The following is a 13,010-nucleotide window of genomic DNA, read 5'->3' on the forward strand; positions in this document are numbered from 1 at the left end:
CTTTTTTGAAAATAATAAAGTTGTGTACACTCACATGTATTCAAGGAGGAACGTATTAAAGAAAATGTCTGATGCACCGCATTACATTTTTTTTTTTTTTTAAACCATATTTTTTTTCCCCTTATTTTATTTCCTTTTCTTAATTCTGGGCACTCTTAATTGCCACTTATTCACATTCAAGCGTACTATCACCCACTCCCAAATATTTCAGTTGCACAATTTGTTGTATCAATAAACCAGTTATCCACTAATTATTTCTCATAACATCCCATCCTGTATAATCGTGGAGCGGCATGGGTTAAAAGATAAAGCTCAATTTGTGGAGAGCTATTTCCTTACAGTCTCCTCTCCAGGCAGATGGGTCACATGAGGACAGCTGGCCTTAATATCCCTGTAGTGCATTACTCCTGTCTAAGATCCTATTGATTTGATTGATATTGTGCATTTGGCAGTTCTGTGCAATATGGCTGTCAGAATGGTTCACAACGCAGATGTTTGCAGATCATCTGCCACATATGCTTTATTTAACAAGCTTGTGTCAGCTCCATATAGAAATAGTGCTACAGTAATTAAGTGTCTAATCGGTTGATATTGCTGTAGGCGAGGGATTGAATAAACTACTTGTGGCATAACGGGCTGTTTGGAGAGCTTGATTTGAAATGCAAAAGCAGGATATTTAGTTACTCACTATGGTTTGGTTTCAAGGGAAGAAATAATAAAGCAATTGGATCATTTTGTGTAGGATGACGATGCATTTCTGAATGCAAATCTGAGTGTCATATAAAGATAATAAAGGCCCTGCCAGGCCCCCATGAGTCCCAGAATGACTGTTTTTCTGGGGACATTTCTAAGGCCTCTAAATTATCAACATTATCAATAAATGAAAAACTTGCTGTACACAATCTTCTACATGCCTTCTGTTGTCTGAGTGAAAGTATACTTTAGCAAGTAAAAGTCCTTTTCAGTATAATTGTAAAAACGTCCCTCTTCAGGTCGTGGTCCACATGTCTTTATGCTGTAAACGTAGTATAAATATAATGTAATGTAAAATTTAAGTAAACAGTATAAATTTTATACTGTTATTAATATTTCCAGATGGTCACTTACTGCACTGAAGCAACTTCAGTCTACTTAATTATCCATACATAATGTTTTAGTAAAATCTTGTTAAAATGGGAGTATCAAATATGATACATTAGACTTTTGAGGAATGTTTATTTGTTGATCTCTAAATCATCATTGTACTGCATTAGGTTTTGCCCCCACAATAAAAACTACAGAGCTTTTGATCATAAAACTAACCATTTAAATATCAGATGTATTATTGGGAGATAATATGGATGCTTGTTTCGGCCACTGAAAAAAAAAAAAAAAGAAAAAAAAGAAAAAGGTAATTGCAACTTTTTCTCTTTTTTTTTTTTTTTTTTTTTAAATTTTTGCAAATTTCTTTTACACATAATTTACGCATAAATGAGACCGAAAAATATACTCAAAATGCACATAAATATCAATGGTCACTCTGTATCTTATGGAAAATAAAAAAATACAAAAGGAAATTGCAAGTTTACATCTCATAATTCTGACTTTATACCTCACAATTGTGAGATAAAAAGTCGCAATTTCCTTTTTTATTTTTTAAGTCTGTGGTGGAAACAAGCTTGCATAAGATGCAGAGTGACAGTTGATATTTATCTAAGTAGTCTGCTATAGAGACAGAGCGACATGCGTCATAATCTGAAAACCACGCCCACCGGGGGGGAAAACAATCCAAACTCCATTGACTTTGTATTGCGTGTACAGCAAACAAGCTAAAAAAAAACCCAGAACCAAAAACATAAGCTGTCGACCCAAAAAACGAGCGTTTAAGGCAATTGAGACAGAGCGCAACATGTCATATTACTCTGAGAACTACGCCCACTGCAAGGGAACGTAATCGGCGACAGGAAATATAATATATAAAACTGACATTTGGATATTTGACTTACCAGTGACAAAATGTTTACTGCACACGTAGGCATACTGAGTGTCAAGATCCCAAAATTTACCCATTCTTCCTGCTGATGCTTCATGTCTTATTGCCTGTATCCACTTTTTGTCTCCTTAAAGGCTGGCTTTTATGGTTCGGTAGCTTATAAAAACTTAGTTCTGGGTTTTTAGGTTGTGTGCTGTACACCCTGTCACATAGCAGTGTTTAGATATTGTTCTGTTTTTTGTTACAAGTCAGGAATGACAAGGAGGCAGCCTCACACAGTACAAAGTCAATGGGACGTCTGAATTGTTTCCCCCCCCGGTGTGGACGTGGTCTAAAGGCGCTCTGGAAGAAGACATGAAAGAGAACTTAATTCAGTACTCACGCTCTGTTTTCTCAGAGACCTCTCTGTGTGCACGCGCACAGAAAACAGCTGGTGAGTACTGAATTAACAGAGTGCGAGTACTAAATAAATAACTAAGTTCTCTTTTGCACCTTCTTTCCATTAAAAAAAAAAATACACACAACAAAACTATGTGAAAATGCCCCGTCTTGGCGAGTATTAACATAAACATTGACGGTTTTGTCTGAACGTAAACGGATGAGAAAGAAAACTCATGTGCATTCTGTCTTAGTGACCTAATATCGGTCTTAGCAGCTTAATATTCCTGCTGCTGTCTGTCATTAATGTTAATCAAACGGCAAAAGAAAGAGAAAATAATCAATGATCTTGACTGAACAACTTTTGTAGCCTTAACAACGATTGATCTATATTTAATTTATACTGTGAATGTGAAGACTATGCAGTGTTATTTTACATTTATTCAGTTTCTGTAGGCTACCTGAATACTGTTAGACTTACTCGAAAAACTTGAAACACTGTTTATTTCATTTGTACCTCTGTACTGTTATTTATTTTAACTGTTGCTTGTAACTACTTCTTATTTTATTAGTGAAGACTGACTTGTCCTCAGTAATTTTTGAACTTTATATTAGTTAGGCTAGTAGTTTTTGCAGTGGTATCGAAATTGTGAAATTTCACCTGTATCTAAAATTCTGGTTGCTTGTTTGTTAGAATACAATGTTACATGTGTCAAAACAACAACTTTTTATTTTATTTATTTATATTGTTTTGGTTGGCCCAATGAAAATTTTGGCAGGGCAAGTAAAAATTTGAACCACCGGCCCAAACAATCCTTAGCATTGAGCCCTGTTACTTTAGTTAGTAAGTGGTTATCACTTCATCTTATCATTCACCCGTGCCTGTGAGAGAGATAATGGGTCCGGGATGCCAGTAAATTCACTCAGCAGTGCCAAGAGGCCTGGGCAGCTGGCACAACTCATTCACACAGACTACAAAGTCTCAGTGTGAACAAATTAGGTCACACCTCTCCTCACACTGGCAGCATTACATCTCTTAGACTCTTTAGCTGTTATGTTTATCTAGTCCTTTATTTTTAAAGGTTTTAATGGAAATTTGTTGATGTAATTTCTACTGATCACCTTTTTATAGGCTTCACGGCTCATGGACAGTTTTAGTCATGTGTTTATCTGCTCTGAATGCATCATTGGTTGTTGGAGATGGATGGAAAAAACCTAGTGCCTTTTTAGCATAAGAGCATTGGCTAAAACATCCTGTTGGGTTGGACCAGAGTGAATTACGGGGGGGATCAAGCCTTCTGATAGACATCAAAACAAGATGTAGGGGGGTCAAAGAAAGTAGTCTACCAATATTATAAAGCTTAACCTTCAAATCTGAAGATATATTTCTAACTCTGACTGATTTTAAATCATAATTTCGGCCACCCCTTAAATGGGACATACCATTAACATTACTTGAGCAGCTTCATGGACAAAGAACATAATGGCTGCATCCGAAATCGCATACTCTCTTGAGTAGATACTTATTTTGAATAAGTATTTACTTCACGACTGCTAAAAAAGTACATTCTATATAGATTGAATATGTGTAGTATGAATGTAATTCGGACATACTACATCCGCCATGCTGTCATTATCATGTGACCTACCAGTGATCAGTTACGTCACTTCTGCCATTCACAAATCCTCTCGCTTAATGGGATAGTAAAGTGTCCATCGTATGCTTTCTTGCCGCAATTTCCTGGTACTTTTTTATGAGTTCTGTGAATTCGGACATACTTTCTTTTGTCGCATACTGTTTTTCACCTACTATATAGTAGGGAAGTATGCAATTTCGGATCCAGTCCGTGTGTTTAAAATGCATGACATTTGCCCTCTTTAATTAAATTATTAAAGAGCACCCCCCTGAAGGCCATTGTGTAATTCACACCCTGGGTTGGTCCTTGAGAAACCTGGAAGGATTTTTCCAACCTTCTGTCTTTTCTTCATCCTTTTCCTCATGTTTGAGATCACAGCTGTGACTTAATGAGACGCTCATCCCACAGATCCATCTTGTCTACACAAAGCCATGCCTTGTCACCTTTAACAGTGTGTCTGGCAGCAGAAGCCGGCACAGGGGATGAAGACTGAACGCTGTGTGTGTACGACGACACTTTTATATGCACTACAACAGCATTCTCTCAGCATCCTTGCCAAAATTTCCTGTCAGGATGATCCCTGGCCTCTTCAACAAAAACTTTTTAGGTTTATTTTTGCTCCAAAGCATAATATGCAGTATTTCAGTAAATAAAACAGTGTAGGTTTCGAAACCTACACTGCCATTCAAAAGATTGGGGTCGGTAGTAGAAATGTTATTAACAGTAAAAACTAGGGGTGTAATGATACCGTCATGTCACGATTCGTTACATATCACGATACTATTATTGCCATACATTAAGACATATGGTAAAAGGTTAACAAAAAATGTACTGTTAATTAAAATGCTAAATTTGGTATTACATTGGGGGTGTACATGAATAGGCTTGGACTTGGTGCTGGTAACTCAATGCACAGATACATGTGATGCGATTAGAATTTGGCCAAAAATATTTTTTGGAGAGCTTTTGCATTGAAAGTACACTGGTGCTGCCTTTAAGAACTGTTATTTTAGAGCTAAAGTATTTGTTCAAGTCTAAATAAAGAGATTCTGGCATTTAGAGGAAGTTAAGACTGAGAGACTTGACTGCCACACCTTAAATTGGCTTGTGAAACCATGTGCATTATCTGATGGGCCGATAAGGGTTCATTGCATTCAGCTGACCATGAGGAATATGTGATGCTTGTTTAAACAGTAACACTGTTTACGTTGTGAATGTACCTAGAACTGATGGTGGTTTGGCATCTATGACAGTAACATAGAGAACATATGGCAAGTGCTTTCAATACTTCTCTCAAGTTTGTTCTGCTTCTGAGCTCTCAACAACGTGAGCGTGTATATATGGTTGAGAGATGAATCATAAACTAGCCCAAGCGTTAACCGTGTTTTAGGTCATGCTGCCTGTTAAACCCTCCTTTAGCTGAACTTCATTAGTATTCAGTGGCAGTTGCGCAGCGGTGGTTAAAGTTGCTCAATAAGGCTCTAGTGAAACACTAAAACTCACTGTTTCCCTCAGCACACAGGAACACTCTTCTGCCATGAGTTGGTTTTTAATCTTTAACCCTGAACGAAAGGCCCAAAAATGAAATTTCCTTCTCTCTTTCTCATCCACAGGCAGTGAGCATCAACAAAGCCATCAACACACAGGAGGTTGCTGTCAAAGAAAAGCATGCCAGGAATATCCTTTTGTTTGTGTTACCGTGAAAGAGAAATACTGTATTAAGGAATGTGAGGGTAAAAGAGAATTAAGATGCTTATTTTACGATGAATAAGCAGGTGGCACCACCTCAAAATAGCCAAATTGCAATCTACTGGTTATCTGCATCACCAAATAACTGTCATTTCATTTTATTTTGTCCATTGAATGCCCTACTGTTTAGATACCTCAAGCTAAGACATAGGTACCAATATACTTGAAAGCTTAACTTTTTTAAAACTAGCCTTTTTTGTTTCTTAATTTAATAATTTTTTTTTATTTGATTATTTTATTTTGAGGTACCTCATTTGAGGATATTTTATTTAACTTGCTTTTATTTTGTTTAATTCATTAATTTTATTTTATATGTATTTTATTTGGAGTTATCTAATTTGAGGTTACTATGAGTTATTTTATTTAATAAACTTGAAGGTCATTTAAACTTATTTTATTTTAAGGTGTCTAATTTGAGGGTAATATGAGGTAAATTATTTTATTACTTTATTTTAATTAAATTTTGTTTTTAGACATAGTACCAATATACCTGCCATTTTATTTTATTTTATTTATTTGGTGTCTAATTTGATAGTAATATAAGGGTTTTATTTTTTATTTTATTTTAAGGTGTCTAATTTGAGGGTAGTATGAGGTATTTTAATTTAATTTAATTTAATTTAATTTAACTCCCTACGTTTTAGATACCTCAAGCTATGATACTAGGTACCAATATAACTGGCAGACCTATTAATCTATATATTTATTATTTTATTTTAATTTAGTGTCTAAATTGAGAATAATATGAGGTATTTTATTTTATATTTTATTTTGTTTATTTTATTTTATTTAAGGTGGGGTAATATGATATATAATATAAATTTAATTTTAATTTAATAATTTTTTGGACATTGAACTCTTACTTTTTAGATACTAAGATTCTAGGTACCAATATGCCTAGCAGACCAATTAATCTGCCAATATTTGGCCACTTTGAGTTTATGAACATCTGATTATGGAGCATCTGGATTAAGATGATTCAGAGATGCAGACTTTTTGTCCTTGACTGCTGTATTCACCGTGCATATTGGGCACGCATCATGAGAAGGGGGCTCACACATTTTGGCTTGCTGTCAACCGCCTGCCCCTTTCCAGCAATGCAGTGCTCTGCTGGAAATTTTGCCACGTCTTCCACAAGCTGCTGAGGGACGGCCATCCAAACGTAAGTACATATTATCTCTTACACATCTAATTCCACCTCACTCTCACTTTCTCTCAGTCTGTTAGTCTCTTGATATCTGCCTCTCCCTTTGATTAATTTATTTTCTCACACACTCAAAACAGCTCCCCAGAGTAAACGCAGCATGCATCAGTGACACGTGATGTGTGTGATCCATATTGAGCTATCCCACATTGACTCCCACAGCTCTGTTGCAAAAAAATTAATCAGCTGTCTACTTAGACAGCATTTTAAGGCATAATAGGCACACCCCTGATTCAAAGAGGTAGACAGCAACATTATGCGACCATTTCAAAGCAGGCAAATTTCAAAGCAGCACTGCACATAACTTATGCAAAGTAGTCAGCACAAATGCATTGTGATATTTAATTTTCATACTGAGAACTAATTTTCATACTGAGAACTATCAATAAAAATAGTTCAGTCTAATTAAGAAGACAGTATTTTACCCAATATTTGTGTGTTCTATGCATTTGTATGCTTATTAGATTATTGCGCTGTTAGCTTTGCAGCATGCTAACTTCAAACTCTATTCTTGGAATTAATTGTAAGTCAAGTCTCCCTTGCACTTCACATGAGGAGATCAGGTAGCTGTATATAAAGCATTCCTATTCAGTTACATATTAGTAAGCCCAGACAGAATATGCTGATTTTCCGCATATTTTTGTGTTAAGTTTTGGGAAAAGTCTGCAGAATGGATTTAAACCTGGTAAAATAAAATTGGTTAAGATCTAAGGCAACAATATGTCAAACAGAAAAATTAATCTGTCAGTTTTTGGTTACTTTGAGGTTTTTGGCAATACCAATAGCAGATTTTTATTTTATTTTATTTTATTTTAAGGTGTCTAATTTGAGGGTAATATGAGGTGTTTTATTTTATTAATTTAATTTAATTTAATTTTTTGGACATTTGAACTCCCTACTTTTTAGATACCTAAAGCTAAGATACTCGGTACCAATATACTTTGCAGACCTGTTAACCTATATATTTATTATTTTTATTTTATGTTTTTTTTTATTTATTTTTTTATTCTATGTTATTTATTTTGGTGTCCATTTTGAGAGTAATATGAGGTATTTTATTTTATTTTATTTTGAGGGTAATATCATGATTCATGAGGCATCTTCCTTAGTTAAGAACTGAGGTGCCAATATGTCAGACAGGCAAATTAATCTGTCAATTTTTGGCTACTTTGAGGTTATTAGCAATACCAGTAGCAGATTTTTATTTTATTTTATTTTATTTTAGAGGGTAATATCATGAGGCATCTTTTTTTATTTTAAACTTGAAGAAATTTTAAACTTGCTTTTATTTTATTTTAGGTATCTAATTTGAGGGTAATTTCATGAGGTATCTATTTTTCTTTTCTGTTATTTTGAGGCATCTCATTTCAGGGTAATATCTTGGGGTTTATTTTATTTTATTTATTTAATTATTTTTATAAATGCTGTCTCAACTCTTCCTGTCTCTATTTTTGTCACCTCAGGTCATTAAGGACTCCATGCGGCACAAGGCTGACCTGAACGACATGAGCAGGATGTGGGTAAGTGCATGAACACAAGTTGTGTCTGCTGGTTTTAATGATTTCCCACTAAAACAGAAGCTCGCTCAATATAACTCTCTGTCATTATTGAATGTGGCCTTGTCGAGTTCCCTTGAGTTTCCATCTCATTGTGGAAACTGTCAGTGTGTCGGTCGGCAAGCCGTTTCGTTATTGCTGATTGACAACTGAATAGCTTGGCATTCTGTTTATGAGTCAGACACACTAAACTCAGCACAGAGATGATCTGTAATTAGCTAACGATGACGTGAACATGAGTTTGTCACTCTGGAGAAAGGCTTACAGAGCTTTGCTTGTTGTGAGTGTACCAGTCAAACGTCCCTGATATCTTGTGAAGCTCACTTCAAGTTAGATCTGGCAATATATGCTAAATCATATTTTGGTTATTTCTTTCCATTTAACTATATATTTAAGCAGTTTTCTATTTCTCTCACATAGCATAAATAGGTCTGTATACACATGAAAATATAAAGCTGTCACATTACTGATATACATTGTTGGGATTGCACATGATTGAAATTTTTCTGATACATTTTTGGACTTTTTTTTTCCTCAGAATTACGAGTTTATATCTCGAAATTCTGACTTTACAATGCACAATTGTGAGTTACAAAGTCAGAATTTCTGAGGAAAAAAAAGTCTGTCTTTTTTTCTTATAATTGGACTTTAAAACTCGCCATTGTGAGTTTATATCTCAATTCTGAGAAAAGAAGCCAGAATTGCGAGGTTATATCGCATTTGCAAGGAAAAAAAGTCAGAATTGCGAGTTTATAACACGCTATTGTTAGTTTATAACTTGCATTGCTGACTTTATTTCGCAATTGTAAGTTTATATCTCACATTTCTGACGTAAACTCACAATTCTTACCCTTAAAGCTTCTCTTTTGTTGACAACAGCTGGTTTATAGGCATTTATTACAAATTTGGAAAGGTAGTTGAAGTATTTTGATTTCCCAAATGCACGTGTCCCAGATGCAGAGATGGAGTTCATGTGGAGCTGCGTGTACTGCGAACCGAGCAGCTTCGAGACTCTAAAAACTTCGCTTTTATTCCAATTAATTGTGCAGCCCTAATACAGTGGATTGTAATTGCCATTTCATGATGATTTTAACTTGATTGTCAGCAATGTAAGTGTTTCTGATGCAGTTTATGATCAGCTGTGTATCACCAGCCAACAGGAAGGGTCAGATGGAACATGCTGAGTGGCATCTTTTGTTTACTGGAAAGACCTTTAGTTGCATTCCTCTGAGTATTTGCTGATAACACGCTGCAGGATTAGACTCAGGAGAAACATTTCCTGTGAACAACTGTCCCCTTCCTGTTATGATGTCACAGTAAGTGGTGAAGGGAACAGGAAGCGAAAGAATGAGATCATTATCTTGATTTGCAGCTGGCCGCATTATGCTGTGTACACCAAACATGTGAACAAACACACAACCTGACCTTAATCTGCTCCTAATGACTCATACTTTGAATTGTGAAGTGAGCTGATGAGCTGAAAATGAGACAAGGACTCATTAGCTGCAACTGCTGCCTTGGAAAGGGAATGATGTCAATTTCTTTTAAAGCGTTCAGTCAGTGTTTTTTTTTTTTTTTTTTTTTGTCCTCACACTTCATTCTCACTTCTCAGGGTCATCTGAGTGAAGGCTATGGGAAGTTGTGCAGCATCTACCTCAAACTGCTCATCACCAAAATGGAGTTTCACATCAAAGTGAGTGACTGAGACCTTGAAGTTGATTTCAGCAGAACAACTCTCCTCCTCACATCTCCTCTCTTTAATTCACAGACTATTGCAAGTCTTTATTCAGAGTTCACAGATATTTTGTGCCCCCATGACAAATTTTGTAAAAAGAAATACATTTATTTTTAATGATAAATCTTATAAATCTTTTATACACACACTGTCATATGAAATGTGTCAATACAGGAAATAAAATTGTATTTGTCAAGCTATTTCATGGGTATTAAAAAAAAAAAAAAAAAAAAACTCTATGCTGTCAGACTCTCACAAATATTACATTTATCCCACTTGCTTTCCCAGAATCCTCGTTTCCCAGGCAACCTTCAGATGTCAAACAGACAGCTTGATGAGGCGGGCGAGAACGACGTCAATAATTTGTGAGTACTGCTTTGTTTCTCACAAGCTTTGTGTTTTCTCAGTCTGTTTTATTAAATAAAGCTCCAAAATTGCTCTGTCTGTTTATGGGATGGGACTTAATCATGTTTCCCTTTCCTCTCAACACGTGTAGCTTCCAGTTAACGGTCGAGATGTTTGATTACTTGGAGTGTGAGCTGAATCTTTTCCTTGGCGGTAAGTTTAAGATGGAGTGCAGGTGTTTGAACGTCAGCAAAATCCTTTCACTTGGCGGTCATTTTGGCGGCAGCTATTTTCTGAGTAGGTTGTAGCCAGGCAAATACAGCTTCAATCTATTTGAATAGAGAAAGACTAAAATCTCTGTCAAGATTATGTTTGAATAACATGTCAAGTGAGCAATAAAATAAGCCTTTTTTTTAATCTCAGATTAATGAATTAAAAAAACAGGTGACATCTCTATTGGTATAGATATATATGCTGAAAATGTAGTAAAATCTACACCGGGAACACTGATAGATGCCATTGTGCCTTTGCTGGAAGCATTAGGAAGTATTGTTGGCTGAATTGCACAGCTCGCTGGCACAGGAAACCACACCTCTGTGTGCTGAGAAGACGGGGTCTCACAGGAGCCTACATCACTGATCACCAGAGAGACGGACGGGTGGAGGGAGGAAGGGAGGGAGGGAGCATGGGGATGAATGTGAATGAGGAAATGGGCAATGAAAGGGATAAATTGAGAAAAACAGCATGTTGAAGGGAATGGAGGGAATGAAATTTCATAAAATGAAAGAATGTTACTTACTGATTGAGAATTAAAGCTGTTTAGAGTATTTTGAACATATTTTTAAAGTGCCCCTATTGTCTTTTTTCAATACTACCTTTCTTATAGTGTGTAATATAGCTGCTTGTGAATATAAAAGGTCTGCAAAGTTTTAAAGATCAAAGTGCACGACAAAGAAAGTTATTGTCTTCTAAAAGAAAGAACCGACAAAACAAGTCGTCTGCAATTCCAGTCTCACTTCCTGTTACATACCTACGTTACAATGTAACAACTTAATGCATAATGCCAGCCTATGGTCTTCATCGACTGCCCGCGAATAAAGTCTACTTTGACCGCCCTCAAATACTGTAGTTGTAGCTGAGACTGGAAGAGTTTGGTTCATGTTGTCGACAGGTCGAGAAGATGCCGTTTTCTGCGCTGTGAATCCACTTTGCACGCACTTAAAAAGGATGAGGACTCGCTCTGGAATTGTACAGTAAAATCAGCACCATCCTTACTGTTCGTATCACTGTGTATCAAGGAATCCTCCGGAGCTGAAATTCAGATATGGTAATAGGTTTCCGACGCGCACTGTAAGTGGTAGACCAGTAAGGGGCGTATACACTCATGATGGAGCAGGAAATTGCTTTCACTTATTGATGACATCATACCCTCGGCCAGCAGGCACAGCAGATTCCTCCATAGTTATTGTCTGTGTTTCATATCGTGTATGTAAATGTGGGGGTGGAGGCATCAAGGTAGGGGTGTGATCCTTTTGGGTAAGAGCTTGTTTGTTTTGGTGATTTCAAATATCAACAGGGTTTACCAGAAATCACTTACTGCACCTTTTAAAGTGTTTTTTGACCTTGGATGCATGTAAACGTATTGTAGACGACCTCCAAAGCAAAATTAGGACTGTTTAAAACAGCATAATAGGGGCACTTTAAGGTAGTAGGGTATCTCCCGGTTTCACAGACAAGGCTTAAGCCTAGTCCTGGACTAAAATGCATGTTTGAGCCATTTTAACTGAAAGCAATGTGCACTGACATATCTTAAAATCTGTCAGTGCCATTGTTTTGTCTCAAGATGCACACCAGAAATGTTTTTTCTAAGGCATGTTTTTAAAGGATACTTTATCCTGAGGCCTAATCCTGACTTAATCTAAGCCCTGTCTGTGAAACCATAAAGAGATAAAAATAAGATATGAATAATAATAAATTATGCATGTATAAACAAACAATTTATGATAATAATTGTGGTTGAGATTGAGAGAAAGGTAATTATTATATGTAAAAAAAATTGTATCAATGGAAAGATGGGAGTTTTTTTAATGTTTATGTTTCTTCACAGTGTTCAGCTCGTTGGATATGTCTCGTTCCGTGTCTGTGACGGCAGCGGGTCAGTGTCGTCTGGCCCCTCTTATACAGGTCATTTTGGACTCTAGTCATCTGTACGACTACACCGTCAAACTGCTCTTCAAACTCCACTCCTGTGAGTCCATAAACCACATCTCTTATTTTAATCATTAAATATATTGGGGTGGGAAAGTTGTAATTATGTGTTTTGTGTTGTTTCTTTGGATATTATGACATAATTAAAAAAAAAAATAGAAAGAAATAGAAATAAAGCTTGACCAAGTTAGTAACTAGTGGAGGGTCATTTTCTTTAGCTTTTTCT

General features: G+C 36.1%; 1 protein-coding gene across 2 annotated transcripts in view; it reads left to right on the forward strand.

The window, feature by feature from the left end:
* Positions 1–13,010, forward strand: part of hip1 (huntingtin interacting protein 1) — a 48,768-nt gene that overhangs the window by 14,968 nt on the left and 20,790 nt on the right. For both annotated transcript variants that reach the window (XM_051861551.1, XM_051861552.1), the window contains exons 2-8: positions 5,601–5,664; positions 6,756–6,898; positions 8,404–8,460; positions 10,109–10,189; positions 10,520–10,596; positions 10,728–10,789; positions 12,684–12,824. In XM_051861551.1, coding sequence (XP_051717511.1) covers positions 5,601–5,664; positions 6,756–6,898; positions 8,404–8,460; positions 10,109–10,189; positions 10,520–10,596; positions 10,728–10,789; positions 12,684–12,824 — 625 coding nt within the window. The remainder of the gene's footprint in view (positions 1–5,600; positions 5,665–6,755; positions 6,899–8,403; positions 8,461–10,108; positions 10,190–10,519; positions 10,597–10,727; positions 10,790–12,683; positions 12,825–13,010) is intronic.

The sequence above is a fragment of the Ctenopharyngodon idella genome, chromosome 15, assembly GCF_019924925.1.
Source record: "Ctenopharyngodon idella isolate HZGC_01 chromosome 15, HZGC01, whole genome shotgun sequence".
In the NCBI taxonomy this organism is placed as follows: domain Eukaryota; kingdom Metazoa; phylum Chordata; class Actinopteri; order Cypriniformes; family Xenocyprididae; genus Ctenopharyngodon; species Ctenopharyngodon idella.